We start from the raw sequence: 23,077 nt of genomic DNA, 5'->3' as shown, positions 1-23,077 counted from the left end.
GAAATATTTGGATTGACTGTGAGAGACGTCAATCAGAGAGTCCACCCACTCTGCCCATTGTCTCCTCTTCCTCTTCCAGAGCTGGTTCACTTCCTATAGGGACTGAAAACCAAGTGAGGAGATGGTGAGTGAAGGAGCAGCTTTTACACAAATTGTATCCCATAATATCCACACCAATCTTCAGGCAGTCTGACTATCCTGTGGGTAATCAGGGGTGGAAATGTCCCTTATACTGTGTGAGAAGATCCAGCTGAGAGAGCTGTTTACTCGGTGCTTTGTGCTGAACTGTTTGACTGGAGCTGTGTGTTGGATATTGAGTGTTTATTGGAATCATTTCCCTCTGATTTCCAGGCTGCGTTTTGTTGATGGCTCATTCCTAAATGTGCGAAGGTGAGGTGTCATGACCTTGGAGGTGCAGAGTGCCTGAGCTTTCTTACTGATTTCCTATTGTTTAGTGTGTGTGTTAGGAACTAGTTATTCTCCTGTGAATGGTCAATGCTCTCTGTGATGTTACTTGTCTTTTCAAATCCCGACAAAACCTTCCAGAAACCGATTTATTTAATTTGCTGAGAAAAGCAAAAGAGACTTGCATTTATGGGGAGACTTTGAAAAGATGAGCCAACGAGTTGCAGATTGAGTTTAATCTAGATCAATGTGAGGTGTAACATTTTGGCAGGCCAAATCAGGGCAGGAATTATACACTTAATGATATGGTCCCAGGGGAGTGTTGTCTAACAAAGGGACCTTGGAGTTCCTCAAAAGTGAACTCGCAGATAGACAAGGCAGTGAAGAAGGCTTTTGGTATACTTGTCTTTATTGGTCAGTGCATTGAGTCGAGGAGTTGTGATCATGTTGTGGCTGTCTCGGGGGACATTGGTCTGTCCACCTTTGGAAAACTGGTTAATTCTGGTCTCCTTGAAATAGGAAGGATGTTGTTAAACATGAAAGACTTCAGAAAAGATATACAAGAATGTTGCTGAGGTTGGAGAGTTTGGACTATAGGGAATTGCTTGGGCTGTTTTCACTGGTGCATCAGAGGCTGAGGGATGAGCTCAGACAGCACAGGAACAGACTCTTCGAACCAACAAGTCCATGCTGACCAGGTTTTCTAAACTAACCTAATCCCATTTGTCTGCATTTAGCCAATATCCCCCTAAACAGTTCCTATTCACGTACCCTGCCAGATGCCTTTCAAAAGTTGTAATTATACCAGCTTCCAACAGTTCCTCTGGCAGCTCATTCCATACATGCACCAACCTTCTTGTGTGAAAAATTGCTCCCAGGTCTCTTTCAAATCTTTCCACTGTTATCTTAAACATATGCCTTCTAGTTTTAGACTCCCATGCTGTTGGATAAAGACCTTGGCTATTCACAATATCCATGTTCTTCTTGATTTGGAGATGCCGGTGTTGGACTGGGGTGTACAAAGTTAAAAATCACACAACACCAGGTTATAGTCCAACAGGTTTAGTTGGAAGCACACTAGCTTTCGGAGCGACGCTCCTTCATCAGGTGATAGTGGAGGGCTCAATCCTAACACACAGAATTTATAGCAAAAATTTTACAGTGTGATGAAACTGAAATTTCAGTTACATTACACTGTAAATTTTTGCTATAAATTCTGTGTTACGATTGAGCCCTCCACAATCACCTGATGAAGGAGCGTCGCTCCGAAAGCTAGTGTGCTTCCAACTAAACCTGTTGGACTATAACCTGGTGTTGTGTGATTTTTAACCATGTTCTTCATGATTTTATAAACCTCGATAAGGTCACCCCTCAGCCTCCGGGGAGAAACAAAGCTCCAATGGACACTGAACATTGTTCATTGTGCAACAGAAGTGTTGTCTGTTGTTGTATAAAATATCAGAAAGTGCCCAGGAATTCAGTCAGAGCAGCATGATTCCCCTCATAGTTCATCATCTGACTAGCCTTCATTGTGAAGCAGTCCCCCAGTGAGGTGGCAGACTCTCTGTGAAGGGAGATAGAGTTAGAACCTCAGTCTGGCAGCAAAACAATATAGGAATTGCTGCAGATGGATTTGAACTCTGTGTCATCATTGGGAAAGGAGTATACCATTCAGTCACTCAGGCCTGTTCTGCCATTCAGTGAGATCATGGCTGAACTGTGGCTGAACACCATAAACTTGCCTTTGGCTCATATCCCTTTTGCTTAAAAGAAAATCAATCTCAATCAAAATTAACAACTAATCTCACCATCTACTGCCATTTGTGGAAGAGAGTTCCAAATCTGTACCACCCTTGATGTGTAGAAGTCGTGGAAACACATAGCTCGGAAACAGACCTTTCGGTCCAACCAGTCTGTGCCAACCTTAATCCCAAACTAAACTAGTCCCACCTGCTTGCTTCTGGCCTAGACCCCTTCAAACCTTTCCTATTCATGTACTTATCCAAATGTCTTCTAAGTGTTGTAATTGTGCCCATATTCACCACTTTCTCATGAATTTCATTCCACGCGTGAACTACCCTCTGTGTAAAAACATTTGCCCCTCATGTCTGCCCCTGAAGGACATTTCTTGCTCCTCATGTTAGGGCAGTACGGTGGCTCAGTGACTAGTACTGTTGCCTCATAGCATCAGGGGCCCGGGTTTGATTTCTCCCTTGGGCGACTGTGCAGTTTGCACGTTCTCCCCGTGTCTGCATAGGTTTCCTCCGGCTGGTCTGGTTTCATCCCACTGTCCAAAGATGAGAGGGTTAGGTGGATTGGACACGTTAAATTAGCTGTCGTGTCCAGGAGTGTGCAAGCTAAGTGGGTTTGCCATGGGAAATGCAGGGTTTCAGGGATAGGGTAAAGGGTGTGGGTCTGGGTGGGATGCTGTTTGGACGGTCAGGATGGATGCGATGGGCCAATGGCCTGCTTCTACACTGTAGGGATTCTATGTGTCTTTTTAAAATCTCTCTCCTCTCACCTTAAAAACATGGCCCCTGGTCTTGAAATCCCCCATCCTAGTGAAAAGACTACCATTAACTCTATCTATACCTCTCATTATTTTATAGACTACTATGAGGTTGCCTCTCAACCATCTACCCTCAGTCAACAAATTTCCAATATATCCAGCCTTTCTTTATAACTCAAACCTTCCATACCTGGCAACATGTGTCTTAGCCCCTGCAGATCAGCTCTCATTGCTGCTTTATTGAAGACTTCAATCAGATCACCCATCAACCTTCTAACTTGTAGAGAAAACAAGCCTAATTTGTGTCATCTCTCTTCACAACTTAACAAGAAGCAATGAAGGTTGTCCCTTCAAAATGCAGTCCCCTATCCAGCATGAATGGGATAGGATAGGGTAGGATTGTGGGTAGTTCCTGATCTCAATCCAGATGGAGAGGGGTCCATGGGCAGAGAGGTAGGCAGCAGTGAGGGAGCAGATCTCCTGGACTTGTTGGTCATTCTGACAAATCTGGTCTTGAGAGATGCAAGCTCTATTCTGTTTGCTGTATTTCTGAACATGCATTTCTCAGTAGGCCAATAGACTGTGGTGTTTATATCATCTGCTGCTTCTGCCATCATTCATTTGCGCGATGTGAACTTAAATACTCGGAATCAACAGTTTTTGAGTTGACATTGAGCTTTGAAGAGACTGCTTGTTCTTCCGTGTTGATATGAAGTCTGAAAACTGAGCTCCACTCAGCTCAACATTACTCTACTGAAAGCTCAAAGCAATCTTTGCAAGTTCCTGGCTGTGGGGATTTGCTCTTTCCCTGAACTGGTTCTCACTTCAGTGAATCTGATCCTAGGAAAATCATGAGCTCCAGATGGATGTCACAACAAGCAGCTTTGATCAAACAATCAAAGTTCAACACAAATTGACATCATCTCTGAGACAGCAGTCAAGTCTCCTCAGATCACTAAATTTAGACTTCAAGATAATCTGAGGATGAACTCCCTAGATCTGAATTGATTTATTATAATCATCTTGGATTAAGTTATCAATGAAGCACTCAACGGTGAGGCACATGAGATATTTGGACATATCACCTAAAGCCTGGTCAATGTGATATGTTTTAAGGAGAATTTTAAAGGAAGAAAGTGAGGGGAAGAGGCGGAGAGGTTTAGGGAGATAATTCCAGAGGTTGCAGCCTTGCAGCTGAAGACACAACCATCAAAAGTGGAGTGACTAAAATTGGAGATGTTCAAGAGGCTAGAATTGAAGAAGTGCAGAGGATCTTGAAGGGTTGTAGGGCTGAAAGAGATCACAGAGATAGTGAGGAGTGAATCCATGGAATGATTTGAAAATAAGGATGAAAATTTTAAAAGTTGTCTGAATGGGAACAGTTACTGGTAGGCACAAGAGTGATGTGTGAACAGGACTTAGTGTGAATTAAGATTTGAGCTCCCAGTCTCTGGATTATTAAACCATAACAATTTACCTGCCATACCTGAAGATATATTTATTGAAATGTTAATGACTTATTTGAAGCACAGAAATAAAAAATAGAAGCAGGAGTGGGCCATTAGATTCCTGGAGCCTGCTCAGCCATTCATGATGATCATGGCTCATCATCAAGCTCACTACCCTGAGCCCCCTCCACCCACCCATATCTTTTGATCCCTTTGGCTACAAAAGCTTAAAGATTTTACTTGAAGGCCTCAGCTATTCCCAAAAGACTAGGCTTCTCCAATGCTGTAGCTGATAGGAATCTGAGTGAGTCCAGTGGATCAAGTTTTCAAGGACAAGTCCCTTCAATCAGCTACACTGAAGCAACATTTCCACAGCTTTGAGCACTTCCTGCCCAGTGAGTTTTCTTCACATAATGTTGGAAACAAAGGGGGACAATTCCAAATTGTGAATCAATCAACATTTATACTGTACACAATATTTTCTACGAGTGAATAGTGCTTAACCGTGGATAAAACTGGTTGTCACCAGCACAATGCAAACTTCTAATGAATTGAAAGCCCATTTTACACTTTGTCTTTTTCATTACTATCACAGTACCTGGGAAGATGGGATGTGGATGGAAAGAAAGTAACTTGGTTGTCTGATCCTGGACACTATCCAGTGACCCTGCTGGAAACAGAGGGTGTGTGACAGTCAGTGAGAGAAAGAAAGGGAATAGCAGACTGGGACTCACTGTGGAACAGTCTTTAACGGAGGAGTCAGCCCCTTCAACAAATGAAGAGCTGGAATTGGAGGAAATCATGTTTCTCTTTCCTGTTTTACAGAAGGATTGCACCATACTACACCAGAGCATACAGAGAGGATAGACATCACAGAAAGATCCTGACCATCAGACAAGGAACAACTGCACAACTGTGGTAAGACATCCAGTCACTTCTCAGCATTGCTCAACACAGAGAAGGTTGAAACCATTGTCTGGAAATTGGTCAGGTCAGGGGAGCTTTGAGGTATCATCAGATCTGAAACTGGTCAGTGGTGTGGAGCTTCCATCAGAACCAGCCTTTCTGAAGGTTCGGCTGTGGGTGATCAGTCAGGGTGAGGCTGGGAGGAAGTGTGAGTGGGCTCAAAATGAGTTTCCATCATTTATCCAGCCTCATCAACCACTGACTCAATTTATAAGGGCTGTTTGAATATGAGGTGTGTGAGGAGGACTTCCCAAGTGCATCTGTTGTACAATTAGTAACAAAACAACAGCTTCATGGAAGATAAACCATTCAAGTGTGAGGTATGCGATCGAGCTTTTGCAAAGTCATCAACCCTTGTGAATCACCGACGCATCCACACTGGGGAGAGACCATTTAAGTGTGAAATGTGTGACAAAGCATTTGCTCAGGTGTCGGGCCTGGTGAATCACCGACGTATCCACACTGGGGAAAAACCCTTCACGTGTGAGGTATGCAACAAGTCATTCTCAGAGTCATCGACCCTCCGGATACACCTACGCATTCACACAGGGGAGAAACCATTCTCATGTGAGGTGTGTGACAAATCATTCTCGTCGTCATCGGATCTCCGTAAACACCAACGCACGCACACAGGAGAAAGACCATTCATGTGTGAAGTATGTGACAAATCATTCTCGTATTCATCACATCTCCAGACACACCGACGCATCCACACTGGGGAGAAATTGTTCAAGTGTGAAGTGTGTGACAAGTCATTCTCTGATTCATCAAGTCTCTTGCTCCATCAGAGGATTCACACAGGCGAGAAACCGTTTACATGCAAGATATGCAACAAATCATTCTCACAGTCATCAACCCTCCGCATACATCAACGTATTCACACAGGGGAGAAACCCTTTACATGCGAGGTGTGTGACAAATCATTCTCACTATCATCGAATCTCAACACACACAAACGCATTCACACTGGGGAGAAGCCATTCAGGTGTGAGATGTGTGATAAATCATTCACACAGTCATCAACCCTCAGCATGCATAGACTCATTCACACTGGGGAGAAAGCATTCACATGCGAGGTGTGTGACAAATCATTCTCAAGTTCATCAAGACTCCTTCTCCATCAGAGGATTCACACAGGGGAGAAACCATTCACATGTAAGGTTTGTGATAAATCATTCTCCGTGTCATCAACACTTCGCAGACACCAACGCATCCATACAGGGGAGAAACCATTCACATGTGGGTTTTGTGACAAGTCGTTCTCAGATTTATCACACCTTCACAGACACCACCATATCCACACTGGAGAGAAACTGTTTAAATGTGAAGCATGTGAGAAATCATTCTGTGACTCATCAAGTCTCCTGCTCCATCAGAGGACTCACACTGGGGAGAAACCATTCACATGTGAGGTGTGTGACAAATCATTTTCAGTGTTAAATTCCCTCCACAAGCACCAACGCATTCATACAGGGGAGAAACCATTTACATGCGAAGTGTGTGACAGATCATTCTCTGAGTCATCAAACCTCCGCAGACACCAACGCATTCACACGGGAGAGAAACTGTTCATATGCCAAGTTTGCAGCAAATCATTCCAGAGGTCCTGGAACCTCCTGCTCCATCAGAGGATCCACACTGGGGAGTAATCATTCAATTGTAAGGTGAGTGTTGAACCTATTGTAAGTTGTTTGACCACCTAGGTCAAGATAGGGTTCACACAGGGAAGAAATGCTTTATATGCAATGTTGTATTAAGGTTTTCGCACAGTCAACATATCGTTCTCCATCAACACATTGTGGGCGGCACGGTGGCACAGTGGTTAGCACTGCTGCCTCACAGCGCCTGTAGACCCGGGTTCAATTCCCGACTCAGGCGACTGACTGTGTGGAGTTTGCACGTTCTCCCCGTGTCTGCGTGGGTTTCCTCCGGGTGCTCCGGTTTCCTCCCACAGTCCAAAGATGTGCGGGTCAGGTGAATTGGCCAAGCTAAATTGCCCGTAGTGTTAGGTAAGGGGTAATGTAGGGGTATGGGTGGGTTTCGCTTCGGCGGGTCGGTGTGGACTTGTTGGGCCGAAGGGCCTGTTTCCACACTGTAAGTCTAATCTAATCTAAAAAACATTCTCACAGGAGAGAAAGCCTGTCAGTGAGTGTTCATTAAGCCTTCCCACAGTTTGTGGATGTCCTGGAAACCACGCAACAACTACCTGACCAAGTTCTTGAACAATTTGTAGTCAGGATGTTTGAACCTGTACCCAGTCTCACTGTGCAGGGTGTTCAGTGGGACTGGGACACAGAACAAGAAGCAGCTTTCACTCCCATCAAACAACTAGTGATGACATCACCAGTGCTGAGGGATTATGATGTAACAACGGAGTCACCCTGCAGTGTGATGTCAGTGAAACAGGACTTGGAGTAACCCCCAGGCAGTGAGGACAGCCCGCTGTGTTTGTATCCAGAGGGTTTACTCAAACTGAACAACGCTACACAGATCAAGAAAGAGTGTTGATTATTGTCTTTCCTTTCACCAGTGTCTATTTGGGAGGGAGAAACCTTCTTCAAAGCATCTTTCTGAAGCCACTTGTGTTTGCTACAAAGATTTTGCCCTGGCTGTTTGTTTGCATAGATATCACTTGGAAGTGAAGTACATTCAAGGGAAGCAGATGTACATTGCAGACATGCTGTTGGGAGCTGCTCTTTCTTTGAAATACATTAATGCTGGTCCAGAGTTTGAGATCTTCCAGATTCGACAAGAAGAATCGGCCCAACATGTTCTGGAAGGCAGCAAACCACATCTGGGGCTGTGGTCATGTCTATGGTTGGTACCAGCTTCCTGGCTGATCATTAATAAACCAACATTAAAGATATTGAAAATAGAATTTATACTTTATGTAACTTCCATTAAAAATTCCTGATATGGTCAGTTTAAGACAGATTATGCTGATAAAGTGAATACAAATCAGCATAAATTCTCAGCCAAAATGATGTACTTATGGTTGTTACGTACTTGTCAAGCACTTATGTTGAAGCAACAAGTTTTTAAAAATGTTTGTGATCAATTGAAGAATTTTTATATAAGGATTGTGATTGTGATCTGATTTGAATTCATGATCAATGCAGTGTGTAAATATCTACTAGGTAATTTGTAAGACAAGACATTACCTAAATCCACAAACATCCAATCTCTCTCCACCAATGCTCAGTAGCAGCGGTGTGCACTATCCACAAGATACACTGCAGAAATTTGTCAAGGCTCCTTAGGCAGCACCTTCCAAACCCACAGCAACTTATATCTGGAAGGCCAAGAGCAGCAGGTACATTGGAACACCACTACCTGCTATTTCCCCTCCAAACCACTCACTCTCCTGAATTGGAAATATATTACCATTCCTTCAGTGTCCCTGGGTCAAAATCCTGGAATTCCCTCTCCAACAATGATACTGTTCTACCTATACTACATGACAGAAGCTCAAAAGAGTAACATACCAGCACTTCTCAAGGGCAACTGGGATGGATGATAAATTCAGACCAGGAATTTAAAAAATATTTCTGCTTAATCTTGATTCTAGTCCTTGATTTTAATAATTTGTGTGTTGTTTTTTGTTGATCTTTTGGCGTGACTTTTGTATTTATAAACTCAATTGTATACAGTTCTTGACAATCTCATATATGGAATAGACAAAAGGATGTTTGAAGAGAGGAAGACAACAATGAATGAAAAAATCTACAGCATTTTGTTTACATATTAGTTGACCAGGATCAAAAAGATATGATTTTCTGCTTTGAACACCTTAAAGATCACGTTATTTCGGCCTGGGCTTGATAAGATGAGAATAGAGACTATTTACCTTTAAGGAGGCTATGGATAATAGTTGCTTAAGTTGTTTCCTTCCAACTGTCAGATTCTTTCCAATGCTGGCGAACAGGAAAGAGATGGAGACCAGGCAGGAGTCTTAAAGATTGTCTTTATTGAAAGCACTTCTTTATATATCTTCAAGCTTAAGTTTTATTTACTGTGAGTAGATGTGGCTTTTTTATACAGCATTGCAACTGAAGCTTATTTATACAGTATTCTTACAGTTATTTGTCCTTACTGTGATAAACAGACATTTTCTTTACAGAGTACTGACTGATTCTCCTTCTGTTACACAGTTAGCATGACTCACATAGGCCTGACAGCACTTACAGTCATGTGCCCCTTGAGTCATCCTCATTAACCCAATCACATTTGCTGTTCACGTGTGACTTTGGTCATGCACCTTAATCATCCTAACTACCTTCAGTTGTCACCCTCCACAACTCTCCCGTTTGATTCTATCAAAGCACGTACACAATTGCAATCTTTAAACATAGGAGCTGGAGAACTCTGTTTTTGTGCCGGAGAACTGGACTGAACAGAGCGAATTTTAGCAGGCATCAAACTCTTAATAAAAGCAGAGAAGCATTGCAAAAGGATGTCAATAGCAATTAAAATAATCAGAAAGATCGCTATGCCTTTGACGATGGAAGTGCCCAAGGATCCTAACCATACCGTCACCCAATTCCAAAGGATGTTTTCGGTCGTGGGGGGAGGATGGTATTTGAGTTTGTCAGCCTCTTTATTGATATGATCCACAAAGTTGATAATTTTTTCCAAATTGTCAGGGATTTAAGTACAGCATTCTTTCCCAATGAGGAAACATGTGCCTCCTTTTTCAGAGAGAAGCCAGTCTAGAGCCATTTGGTTTTATAAGGCAGTTGTGTGATTGGCCACCATTCTGGCACTGATTTTATGTAAAGCCTGGGCAGTGTCATTGACTATCTGCTCCAAGGCAGCAGCCAGATTGTGGGATTCCCTGGCCAACCTCGCAGTGCAATATGGGGGAAACAGAACGGAAAATAATTATTTGGTTTCGGTCATGGCACGCTTGCACATAGTAGAGTGGATATCAAGCAGTTTAGTAAGGCGATACATAAATGGAACCACATAAGCAAGATTACAGGAGCCAGGATGGGGGTAACCAAGCATAATAGATACCATTAAAAGAATTGAAATGGGTAATAATTTCAGGGAACCAGTTTTATTGAAAAGTGCCTTTATGATTGACTTTGTGAAAAGTAAGACGGCTATTGGACCCCTGTGTGAGGAGAGAGCTGTTACAAATTCCTTTGGTCAGAGGGGGAAAAGAGACATTATAATATTGGGAGTATCTGCTGACACCCACGAATGTCCCTTTTCCTCAGTTGCAGTTCTGGTGAGAGTGATAGGGGCTCTGTGTCTTCCTTCATTCAAAATATTAGTCAGTGTAACAAAATGGGAGAGGAGATGGTGCAGTAGTCTGGTTGGTACCATTGTGGAAGGGCGAAACAAGATACCCTGCAGACCACTGCTTTTGCATTAGCCGGTCGGTGTTGACTGTATAATGGCCACCTTTAGTCCGTAAACCCTCCTGATTTCTGGGCAGCAAACTATTCTGTTTCAGCGCCCACTCCGCCACTTTGGAGACATTGAAGGGGAATGGCCATAATGGGACTCCCTCTTTGGATTAGGTCAGAATATGGGCACAGACTCAACAACTGGACACATTTCAGTAAGGCCTTTGATAAGGTTCCATATGGTAGGCTGCTCTGGAAGGTTAGATCACATGGAATCCAGGGTGACCTGGCAAATTGGATACATAATTGGCTTGATGGTAGGAAGCAGAGGGTAATAGTGGAAGGATGCTTGTTGAACTGGAGGCCTGTGACTAATGGAGTGCCTAAGGGGTCGGTCCTGGGTCCATTGCTGTTTGTTATCTATATCAATGATTTGGATGAGAATATGCAAGGCAGGGTTATTAAGTTTGCTGACGACACTAAAATAGGAGGAATCATGGACAGTGAGGAAGGTTATTAGAAATTTCAGCAGGATCTTAATCAGCTGGGGATGTGGGCGGAGAAATGGCAAATGGAGTTTAATATAGATAAATGAGAGGTCTTTTTTGGAAAGTCAAATTAAGGTCGAAGTTTCATGGTGAATGGTAGGGCCTTAAGCAATGTAGTGGAAAAGAGGGATCTTGGAGTTCAGGTGCAGGGTTATTTGAAAGTGAAGTCACAGGTAGACAGGGCAGTGAAGAAGGCTTTTGGCAGACTGGCCTTCAATCTGGGCACTGAATACAGAAGTTGGGAAGTTAGAACACAGAACAGTACAGCCCTTCGGCCCATGATGTTGTGCCGAGCATTTAACACAAATCAACCTAATGTAAGATCAACCTAACCTAAACAGCCCACAATTTACTGCCGCCCATGTGCTTGTCTAGCAGTCGCTTAAATGTTCCTAATGTCTCTGACTCTACTACCACCGCCGGCAATGCATTCCATGCTCCCATTACTCTCTGCATAAAGAACATAAAGACATCTCCCTTATACATTCCTCCAATCACTTTAAATTTATGGCCCCTCATGACAGCCATTTCTGCCCTGGGGAAAAGTCTCTGGCTATCTATTTATGCCTGTCATTACCTTGTACACCTCTATCAAGTCACCTCTCTTCCTTCTCTCCAATGTGAAAAGCCCAAGCTCACTCAACCTCTCTTCAAGAGACAAGCCCTCCAATCCAGGCAGCATCATGGTAAATCTTCTTTGTACCCTCGCTAAAGCATCTACATTCTTCCTATAATGAGGCAACCAGAACTGGACATAATATTCCAAGTATGGTCTAACCAGGTTTTTATAGAGCTGCAGCAAAACTCTGCGGCTCTTAAACTCAATCCCTCGTTAATGAAAGCCAAAACACCATATACCTTCTTAACAATCCTATCAACTTGAGGGACTATGTCCATGGACCCCAAGATCCTGCTGTTCCTCCACACTGCCAAGAGTACTGTCTTTAACCCTGAATTCAGAATTCAAATTTTTCCTTCCAAAATTAATCACTTTGCATTTATCCAGTTTGAACTCCATCTGCCACTTCTCAGCCTAGCTCTGCAACCCATCAATGTCATGTTGTAGCCTGCAACATCCCTCGACACTATCTACAACAGCACTGACCTTTGGGTCACTGGCAAACTTCCTAACCCACCCTTCCACTTCTTCATCCAAGTCATTTATAAAATTTACAAAGAGCAGAGGTCCAAGAACAGATTACTGCAGGACACCACTGGTCACTGACCTCTAGGCAAAATACTTTCCATCTACTACCACTCACTGTTTCTTTCAGCCAGCCAATTCTCTATCCAGACAGCCAAATTTCCCTGTATTCCATACCTCCTAACTTTCTGAATGAGGCTATCGTGGGGAACCTTATCAAATGCCTTACTGAAATCTATATACACCACATCCACTGCTTGACCTTCATCAACTTGTCTCATCACATCCTCAAAGAACCTAATAAGGCTTGTGAGGCATGACCTGCCTCTCACAAAGCCATGCTGACTACCTTGAATCAAAATATGTTTTTCCAAATAGTCATAAATCCTATCTGTCAGAATTATTTATAATACCTTGCTTACCACAGATGTAAGACTGACTGGTCTATAATTCCTGGGGATTTCCCTATTCCCTTTCTTCAACAGAGGAGCATTTGCCTCCCTCCAATCATCTGGTACTATTCCTGTGGAGAGTGAGGATGCAAAGATCATTGCCAATGGTGCAGCAATCTCATTGTTTGGTTCCCCTAGTAACCTTGGATATATCTGGTCCGGCCCTGGGGATTTATCTATCTTGATGCTTCCCAGAATTTCCAGCACATTGGCTTCCTTAATATCAATCTGTTCAAGCCTATTAACTTGGTCCACAGTGTTCTCACTATCAACATGGTCCCTCTATTTAGTGAACACTGAAAAAAAAACTCATTTAGGGCCTCCCCTACCTCTTCAGACTCCAGGCCCAAGTTCCCTCCACTATCCCTAATTGTCCTACCTTCTCCTTGATCATTCTCTTATTCCTCACGTAAGTGTATAGAATGCCTTTGGGTTTTCCCTAAACCTTCCATCAAGGCTTTTTTGTGCCTCCTCCTAGCTCTCCTCGGTCCATTTTTGAGTTATCTAGCTACCCTGTAATCCTCTAAAGTTGTGCCAGATCCTTGTTTCCTCAATCTTAAGAAAGCTTCCTTCTTCCTTTTGACGAGAAGCTCCTCTGCTCTTATCGTACAAGGCTGCTTCACCTCACCATTCCTTGCCTGTCTCAGTGGGACAAAGTTATCCCACTGCAGCAAACGCTCCTAAAACAGCCTCCACATTTCTGTTGTGCCTGTCCCATAGAACAATTGTTCCCAATTTATACTCCACAGCTCCTGTCTAATAGCAGTATAATTTCCCCTCCCCTTCCCATACTACCTATTCCTATTCTTCTCCATTGCTATGGGGGTAATGGTCAGGCAGTTGTGGTCACTGTCACCAAAATGCTGTCCCACTGAGAGCTCTGTCACCTGGCCTGCTCATTGCCTAGCACCAAATCCAATATGTCCCCCATCCCCACCCCAGGCAGCCTATTTACATATTGAGTCAGGAATTCCTCCTGGATACACCTGACAAAATCAGCTCCATCTGGACCATCTGCACTAAGGAGGTTCCAATCAGTATCGGGGGAGTTGTACTCACCCATAACAACAACTCTGTTACATCTTCACCTTTCCAGTGTTTGCTGTCCAATTTGTTCTTCCATCTCAGTGCTGCTATTGGGGGGGTCTATAGAAAACACTAAATAAAGTGACTGCGCCTTTCCTGTTACTGACTTCCACCCATAGTGTCTCAGTAAACAAACCCTTCTCAACAGCCTCCTTTTCTACAGCTATGATGCACTCTCTAATTAACAATGCTACTCCCCCCTCTTCTCTTACCCCCCTCCCTGTCCTTTTTAAAAGTTTGAAATCCTGGAACATCCAGCAACTATTCCTGCCTCTGTGAAATCCATGTCTCTGTTATGGCCACAATATGTCGTTCCAAGTACTGATCCATTGTCTAAGTTCATCACTCTTGTTCCTGACTCTCCTTGCATTGAAATAGACAAACTTTAATCCATCCCCTTGCCCTAACAACTGCGTGTCATTCCTGACAGACTCTCTGTTGCATTTGTACAGGACGTTGTTGAGGCTGCACTTGGAGTTTTATGTCACCTTGCTCTTGGAAAGACATTATTGAACTGGAAAGAGCGCAGAAGAACTTTACAAGGATGTTTCCTGGATTCAATGGTCTGATTTATAGGGAGAGATCGGACCATTAAGATTTTTTTCTTTAGAGCATAGAAGACTGAGGAGGAATCTTATAGAAGTGTATAAGATCATGAGAGGCTTGGATAGGGTAAATGCACCCAGTCTTTTTCCCAGGGTTGAGGAATCAAGGACTAGAGAGCATCAGTTAGAAGGGAAAGAATAAAGAGGAACCTGAGGGAACAATGTTTTTACACAGAGGGTGGTACGCATATGGAATGAGCTGCCAGTATAAGTCATTGAAGTGGCTTTATCAATATTTAAAGGGCATTTGGACAATACGTGGATAGGAAGGATTTAGAAGGATATGGGCCAAGTGCAGGGAAATGGGGTTAGTGTTGATGGACATTTTGGTTGGCATGGACCATGTCGGACGTCTTATTGTGGTCCAGCCAACTATGCCAAGTTGTTGGGTTTTGCAAGGCCAGAGAATAGGAGCAAGACAGAGACCAGCCAGGTTGTCTTTCTTGAAAGTACTTCTTAGTATATCTTCAAGCTTAAATTTTATTTACTGTAAGTAGATGTGGCTTTTTATACAGCATTGCCACTGAAGCTTGTTTATACAATATTTTTACGGTTATCAATCCATACTATAATAAACAGATGTTTTCTTAACAGAGTATTTACTTATTCTATCTCTCTTACACGTTAGCATGACTCAAACAGATCTGACAGCTTTTACAGTCATGCGCCCCTTAAGTCATCTATGTTAACCCGATCATATTTGCAAGTTCACGTGCTACTTTAGTCATTCACTTTAATCATCCTCACTACCTTCAGTTACTGCCATCCAGGTAACCAAAGGGTAAACTCTGATGAATCTACAAAAACTTATATAAATGAGAGAAAGCCACGAGTTCGGCAGGGGCAAAGGTAAGTACAACTGCTTTGTAACAAACACAGATCAAAGGGGATTGGATAAAAATGATGCCATTGTTGTCTAACATTCTGAAGGGAGTGTGCGAATCAGTCTGTGTGACTCACTTCACACGATAACCATCAGGAACTTGGGAGGGTCAGCATGATCATTAAGGGGAAATGGTCTGTTCAATCACTGAGGATATAAAAGGTCTCGTTCAGCAGTCTGACCACTAGAAGATAGAATATAGAACGTAGTTTTATTGTCATGTGTACTCCATTGGGAGGTACAGGAGTGTGTTGATAAGTTTTTCACAATTTCTGCCTCTTATAGCACCATCTTGGGTACAAGTACCTAGGTACAAATCTTGGATACAAAAGAGGAAGAAAAAATGGTTCAGAGTTTTAAACAGAGTTTTAAAAATGTTAGAAATAAGACATAGTTAAGGTCTTATTAATTCAGGTAAAAAAAATTCAAATAAATATTACATTGCTGAAGCTCAGTGCAGGGCCTCCACACAGGACCTAACTGCCTCCTGCAGACCCCAGTCCAACAACCATTCCCCTCTACTCCAAGCCTCTGGACCGCTCCATACGGAACCTGAGCTGTTCCAAGATAAGTTCCAGAACTGCCTCTCCCATGCCAATCTCCACCTGGGACTTACTCCCCACAATCTGCTCTGGCACTCAGGTGGACCCTTATCACACACCAATGCCAATTGCCAGTTTTGAGAATTCACTTTTGACAGCAGCTCCATATATGTAGCTATGTGAATACCTTCTCAATAAAAAAAAGTGTAATTACACCACAGACTTGTTTTGTACCATTGTGTATCCAGAGTAAGACAAGAATCTGGTGGACAGTTTGGGGAATAGAGAAGAGGTATCTACAATGTCTTTATTCACTTTGCAACATGGCTGTGTTTCAATAAACGGAGGTCGGGACAAGAGGGGGAGGGTTATGCAGGAAGCTCAGAGCCTGGGGAGTCATTCATGTGGTTCTAACAACTTTATCCATGGAGGATTTGAAAAACAAGTTCAAAACTAAGTAAAAATAAGACTGAACTTTCCTGTGAAGACTGTGAGAATCCTTGAGTTTTATTTCTAACACACTGTTAGAACTGTGTCTAAATAATAAGTTTCCCGAGCGAATGAAAGCAGAACAGTCCATCAGCAGAACTAATTGAAGACAACCCTTTAAGATGTCCATTCCAGTTGACACCAGTGACAATGATTTCTGAATGAGTGTGCTGGTGAATTATCAGGCTTGATAACTGTGAACACTCGTACACACAATATCACGTATGAACGCACTATCGCCGGTGTGAAGACATTGATGATTCATGAGTGACGATGACATTGCGAAAGTTCGGTTGCGCACCTCACACTTGAAGAGTTTCTCTTCCATGAAGTTGTCCTTGTGTTAAACCGTTGCACAACAAATGAACAATATGTATTAGCATACAGTACAAAGCTGTGGAGCTTTCCTCACACTTGAACTGCCTCTAACTGTATGAATGAGTCAGTGGTTCATGAGGCTCGATCAATGTCTGAAGCTCTCACCACCACTTAGAGCCACTCACACTTCATCCCGGCCTCACCCTGACCGATCACTCATAGCCGAACCTTCAGAAACGTTGGTCCTGATGGAAGGCTGCACACCCCTGCCCAGTTTCAGATCTGATGAAAGCTCATTGACCCCACTGATTTCCAGGTGATGGTTTCACTGCCCAACTTTCTCTAAGCAATAGTGTAAAGCGACACAATTGTGTAGTTGATCCTTGGGGGATGGTTGAAATGTATTTGCAGTCTATCCCCTCTTTTCTCTGGTGTAGTATGGCGCAATCCTTCTGTAAACATGATTTCCTCAAACTCCCTCTCTTTTGCTGAAGGAGCTGACTCCTCAGTTAGAGACTATTCCACAGTGAGTGCCAGTTTGCAATTTCCCTGTGTGGGAGGGGTCCAGAGGCAAATCCCATCTTTTTCCTTATTTGAATGTCACACGTCCACTGTTTCCATCAGGAACACTGGATAATGGCTAAAGACAATTGGGACTACTTTCTTTCTTCTGTCAGACCCCCAACTTCACAAGCACTGTGAGGTCAATGGAAAAGACAGTTGGAGTATAAAATGAGCTATCTACTGTTTATGAGCTGGAATTGTGACAGAATTTGTTGTTTATTAAAAATACAAAGAAAAATGTTAATTCAATAAAGATAGTGACATGACTTTCCTTAATTAGTTGAGGAAAATGCATTGGTCAGGAAAGTCAAGAACCTAAGGAAAATATGACTTCACCGTAGCTGATGAGAGTTCTGGTTTATCCTGGGAAATTAAATTATATTGCATTCACTCAAAAATGCACATCCTAAATTCAAATATCAATTATAGTACTGGGAAAAACCTGATATCCATTTCTCCGGTCAGTTTCCCAAGTTTCGGGAAATTCATGTTGCTCCAGAAATATTTGGATTGACTGTGAGAGACGTCAATCAGAGAGCCCACCCACTCTGCCCATTGTCTCCTCTTCCTCTTCCAGAGCTGGTTCACTTCCTATAGGGACTGAAAACCAAGTGAGGAGATGGTGAGTGAAGGAGCAGCTTTTATACAAATTGTACCCCATAAAATCCACACCAATCTTCAGGCAGTCTGACTATCCTGTGGGTAATCAGGGGTGGAAATGTCCCTTATGCTGTGTGAGAAGATCCAGCTGAGAGAGCTGTTTACTCGGTGCTTTGTGCTGAACTGTTTGACTGGAACTGTGTGTTGGATATTGAGTGTGTTCATTGGAAGCATTCTGTTTCAGTTTTCAAATGCCTTCTGGATATTCCACAACCTCACCTCACTAATCTCCTCAGAAAAGAGAAAGAAGAAAGGTTCTACAAAATGCCTTTCACAACCAGCTCGTTACAGCCAATTATATAATTTTGAAACTGGTCATTGTCGTAATGTTTCAGTGTTGGAAAATGTCTGCACATCCACCTCCCAATGGTCGTCTTTTTTGGGATTCTAACCGAGGAATTGTTATATTCTATTGACAGACTTAATTTAAAAGTTATGTTAATTCCCAACTGAGCCGCTTAAAGATAATGCAGGAAGGATTTTCAGTTTTCAGATTTTCATAAAAATAAACGATAAGGAACATTGACTAACTAGTTGGCAACTGATGCACTAAATTCCAGAAAGGATAACTCCCTTTAATTGATAACATGACTGAACATTCGACACCACTATAATATTTTATATCCTGTTGCCTGTGGAATGACAGTTTTCACAGGGAGCAATTAAATGATACTGCCACCTTCCAGTGGGCTCACCTGTTTCCATTTTAATCAATCATACATTTGATTGACCATCAAAAGCCGTTTTTGAGTTTCCAGAGTTTGAATGGACTTTCAACACTGAGACCTGTCCATCCATTCGTTCCCCGGCCTTGCCAGAATTAATCTTCCAGAGTCTTTAGATTGTCACGGTGTGCTTCTCTTCAACCAGAGACCATGCTCTCTCCCATATTCTTCCTGGCGGCCCACAGAAAGAACACCCTCTCCTTTCTGCTGACCACACTGACTGCAGTCCTTACTGTCTTTCTCAGACCTGTCTGTCTGTCTCTGCCTGTAATCTCAGAGACAGAAAGTCTGTCAAGTTAGCTTCACCTCCTTTCCCCTTTGTTTTCAGGTCTGGTAACTTGGCAGCTTGCTCTGTAAGTCCCAACCTGTCCCCATGGAAACAAGAGAGGCTGCCTGTTCATGGGCAAAGCTAGGCAACCTCTGACTATCCACCCTTGTGAGAGTATTGTCTTTACCCTTTAGAAAGATGGCTCAAAACATAACAACTTTACAAACTTTGCATTCAAGGCATACTCTTGAATCTTCTCAACTGTGGAGAGGGATTGAGTAGTCTGGAGGAGAATTCTCTCAGCTCCTTAGGGAAGGCATAGGTTTGATCATTCACCCATTATTGCCTTAAGAGACTTTAACATTGTGTCTCACCCTCATTGCTAGGGTCTGATGTGGATCTAAAGTGAAAGTATTCATGGAGTTGGCTTCTCTTCACTGGTTGTCCATAAATCTCAACAAAATGTCAGAAACAAAATATCAATTGTTCGAAAAACTCAGCAAGTCTGGCAGCATCTGTGGACAGAAAGCAGAGATAATGTTTTGGATCCAGTGAAGCTTCTTAAGAAACTGTGCTAGGCTGTAAAATCATAGTCATAGAGTCTTACAGCACAGAACCAGACCCTTAGGTCCAACCAGTCCATAATCCCAAACTATACTAGGCTCACCTGCCTGTGTTTGACCCATATCCCTCCAAACTTTTTTTTATTTGTGTACTTATCCAAATGTCGTTTGAACGTTGTACTGCACCCGCATTCATCACTTCCTCTGGAAATTTATTCCACACACAAACCATACTTTGTGGAAAGAAATTGCCCATCATGTCTTGATAAAATCTTTCTCCTCTCACCTTAAAAATATGTCCCCGAGTCTTGAATTCTCCCATCCTAGGGAAAAGATACCTACCATTCACCTTCTCTGTACCCTCATGATTTAACAAATCTGTATAAATGACCCCCAACCTCTTTCATTTCAATAGAAAAAAATCCCATCCTATCCTTATAATTCAAATGCTCCATTCTCAGCAACATCCTGGTAAATCTCTTCTGAACCTTCTCCTTCCTATAACAGGGTGACCGAACTGAACAAGTACTCCAAAAGAGGCCTCACCAATGTCCTCTACAACCTCAACATGACCCCTATAATCCCAACCCCTATAATCAAAGGTCTGAGTGATGAAGGCAAGCATGCTAAATACATCATTAACCATTTATCTATGTGTGATGCAAACTTCAAAGAATTACACATCTAAACTCCTCACACTTTCTGTTCTGCAAATCATCCAAGGCTGTATTTTGAATTGTATACATCCTGCCTTTTGTTTGTTTTACCAAAATGCAATTTCTCACATTTATCCAAATTAAACTCCATCTGACACTCTTCTGCCCATTGACTCTTTGCAATGCTATATAATCTTTGTTACTGCCCACTATGCAACTAATTTTGTTATCATCGCAAACTCACTAACCATTTCTTCTATATTCTCATCATTTGTATAAATGACAAACAAAAGTAGACGCGGCACCAATTCCTATGGAACACCGCTCCTGCCATTAAGCCAATTTTGTATCTAATTGGCATGCTCACCCTGAACCCCATGTGATCTAACTTTACTAATTAGTCTACCACGTGGAACCTTGTCAAAGGCATTACTAAAGTCCAAGTAAACAATGTCTTATCAGTCTGCCTTCATCAATCTTATTAGTTATTTTCTCAAAAAAAACGTAATCAAGTTGGTGAGACAAGATCTCCCTCACACAGAACAATACTAATGATCCCTAATCATTCCTTGTCTCTCCAAATCCATATAAATCCTATCTCTCAGAAACACCTCCAACAACCTATCCACCACATAAGTCAGATCCATAAGGCTATAGTTCCCAGGTTACTTTCCAATCATCCAGCACCTCACCCATAGTTATAGATGATACAAATGTTTCTGCAAGGAGTGACAAAATTTCCTTCCTAATTCCCACAACGATGGGATACATTAGATCAGGTCCTGAGATTTATCCACTATTTTATTTTCTAAGACCTCCAGTAAAAACCGTGGTGAAATATTAATTTCTCTTCCATCTCTGTGGTACAATACAAAAATGAACTATTTGATATTTAAGGGGCCGTATTTTCTCTCTGGTTGCTCTCTTGCTCTTAATATACCTGTAGAATATCTTTGGATTATCCTTAATCTGATTTACCAATGCTATCTCATATCCTCTCTTTGCCTTGTTGACCTCCCTCATAAAAATGCCTCTTCACTGTCAAGAAATTCATTTGAACCCAGTTGTCTAAATCTATGATTCTCTTTTATTCTTGACTCAATATTTTTATTCATCTATTGTTTTCAAATCCTACCAACCTTCACTCTAACAGGAACATGATGACCCTGGACTCTTGTTGTCGCATATTTGAAAGCCTCCCAAGTATCAGACATCCCTTTATTTGTGAGCAGTCTCCTCCAATCAACTTTTGAAAGTTCTTGTCTCATACCACTAAAATTTGCTTTACTCCAGTTAAAAACTTTAATTTTATGGAAGGCTTATCATTTTACAAAACTATTTTAAAACAAATAGAATTAGGACTCAAAGCGTTCCCTACTATTACTTCAGCGACTTGTCCTGTCTCATTACTGAAGAGATGGTCATGTTTTGCTTCACTAGTGTGAATTGCGGTGGAGTACGTCATTGCTGCTCCTCATAGCTCTCTGCACCTCATGGACACCCAGCTTTGGGATCTGTCCTTCACCTACTTCCTTAGTGATGATAAAGTAATCGTTCATCACTTGGGAGGGAGAGGTAGTTTTCCTTGAACTTGTTTAATTTGAAGCACTCACAATCCATGGAGTCAATATTGAAGACTTCTCACCCACCAATGGAATGGGACATTCCCAGGGGTGGTAACAGCGGAATCTGGGATGTTCCCAGATCGATATGATTCAGTGTGTATTACTGCTACCTGACCAGTATGTGGGTAGCTCTCCTCACGAGGGACTAAGAACTTAGTCAGAAAAACTTTGCAAATTTCACTGGGCTAAAATCATCTTCAGCTAATTCTGATACAGTGTCAGGATTATCTAGATCTCTCTGATTTTCCTTTTATTATTAGACTTTATAGTAATTGTTTATTTATAGTTTGCTCAGCCATGTCAGTAGAGTCAATCATGTTATGCGGGACCAAAGTCACATGTGGATAAGACCAGGCAGTTTGGATTTGAGGACTATCAGCAAATTTTCATGATTTTATTTTGATTGTATGCCAGTAATTCACATTCGCAACATAAGTGGTTGAAATGAACACCAGAGGTGCCTTTACAGGGAACATAAGTAAGCAGAGGAAGCAACAGAAGGATCTGCTGATAGGGTGAGATGAAGAGGGTTAAGAGGAGGCTCATGTGAAACATAAACACCAGCATGAAGCAAATTGAATGGCCTGTTTCTCTGTAACCTTCATGATTAGCTTTGAACTGTCAATCCCTGGATTGTTAATTCAGTTCCATTGTAAATCAGCTGCCAAACTTGGAGACACATTTATTGAAGTATCTTTGATTTCCTTCTTTAAAGGCTTTCCATGAATGCCTTGATCTTTACCATAGGTTTGGATTCGATAGCTTTGCCAGTGCTGTAGCTGATCCCTAAATTTATGATGTGCGACCTGAGTGAGTGCAGTGTATCGAAATCCCTGAGATAAATCTAAATTCCCTTCAATCAACAACACTTCAGCTTCTTGCACTTCCCATTTATTTTATTTTTGGAAAACTCAAAATAGTAAATGAATTAACATTTTTCCTGATTATTTTTCATTTTGAATGGAAACTCTAAGGTTAGAACTGTTCGTCACTAGCATGACTCGGTCTCATAATGAATTGAAAGGCTGTTTTATACTCCTCCATACTGTAATTTTCATTGCCTTCACTTTGCCTGAGAAGATGGGGTCAAGGTGAAGGAAAGAAAGTGTTTGTTCCTGGTCATTATCAGAGGGTGGTGTATGACAGAAAATAGAAAGGTCTTATGTCTGATCCACCCGCACAGTGGAAGAGCAGACTTGCACTCACTGTGGAACAGTCTGTCACTGAGCCCCTTCAGCAAAGGAGAAGAGGGAATTGGCGGAAATCA

At 42.2% G+C, this 23,077-nt stretch overlaps 1 protein-coding gene across 1 annotated transcript; it reads left to right on the top strand.

Moving 5' to 3' along the window:
• The first annotated feature begins 91 nt into the window (after positions 1-91).
• Positions 92-15,091, top strand: LOC132832773 (zinc finger protein 271-like). The gene is made up of 3 exons (XM_060850909.1): positions 92-124; positions 5,188-6,992; positions 7,859-15,091. Exon 2 carries the CDS (start codon positions 5,622-5,624, stop codon positions 6,975-6,977), a length of 1,356 nt encoding a protein of 451 aa, XP_060706892.1. The 5' UTR covers positions 92-124; positions 5,188-5,621; the 3' UTR covers positions 6,978-6,992; positions 7,859-15,091.
• Positions 15,092-23,077: the final 7,986 nt, after the last annotated feature.

Source organism: Hemiscyllium ocellatum, chromosome 35 (assembly GCF_020745735.1).
Source record: "Hemiscyllium ocellatum isolate sHemOce1 chromosome 35, sHemOce1.pat.X.cur, whole genome shotgun sequence".
NCBI classification, from domain to species: Eukaryota; Metazoa; Chordata; class Chondrichthyes; order Orectolobiformes; family Hemiscylliidae; genus Hemiscyllium; species Hemiscyllium ocellatum.
This window is presented reverse-complemented; position numbering and strand designations above follow the sequence as displayed.

Excerpts from the sequence above, each read along its gene's own strand:
- LOC132832773 (XM_060850909.1), top strand. The coding sequence starts at position 5,622 with ATGGAAGATAAACCATTCAAGTGTGAGGTATGCGATCGAGCTTTTGCA.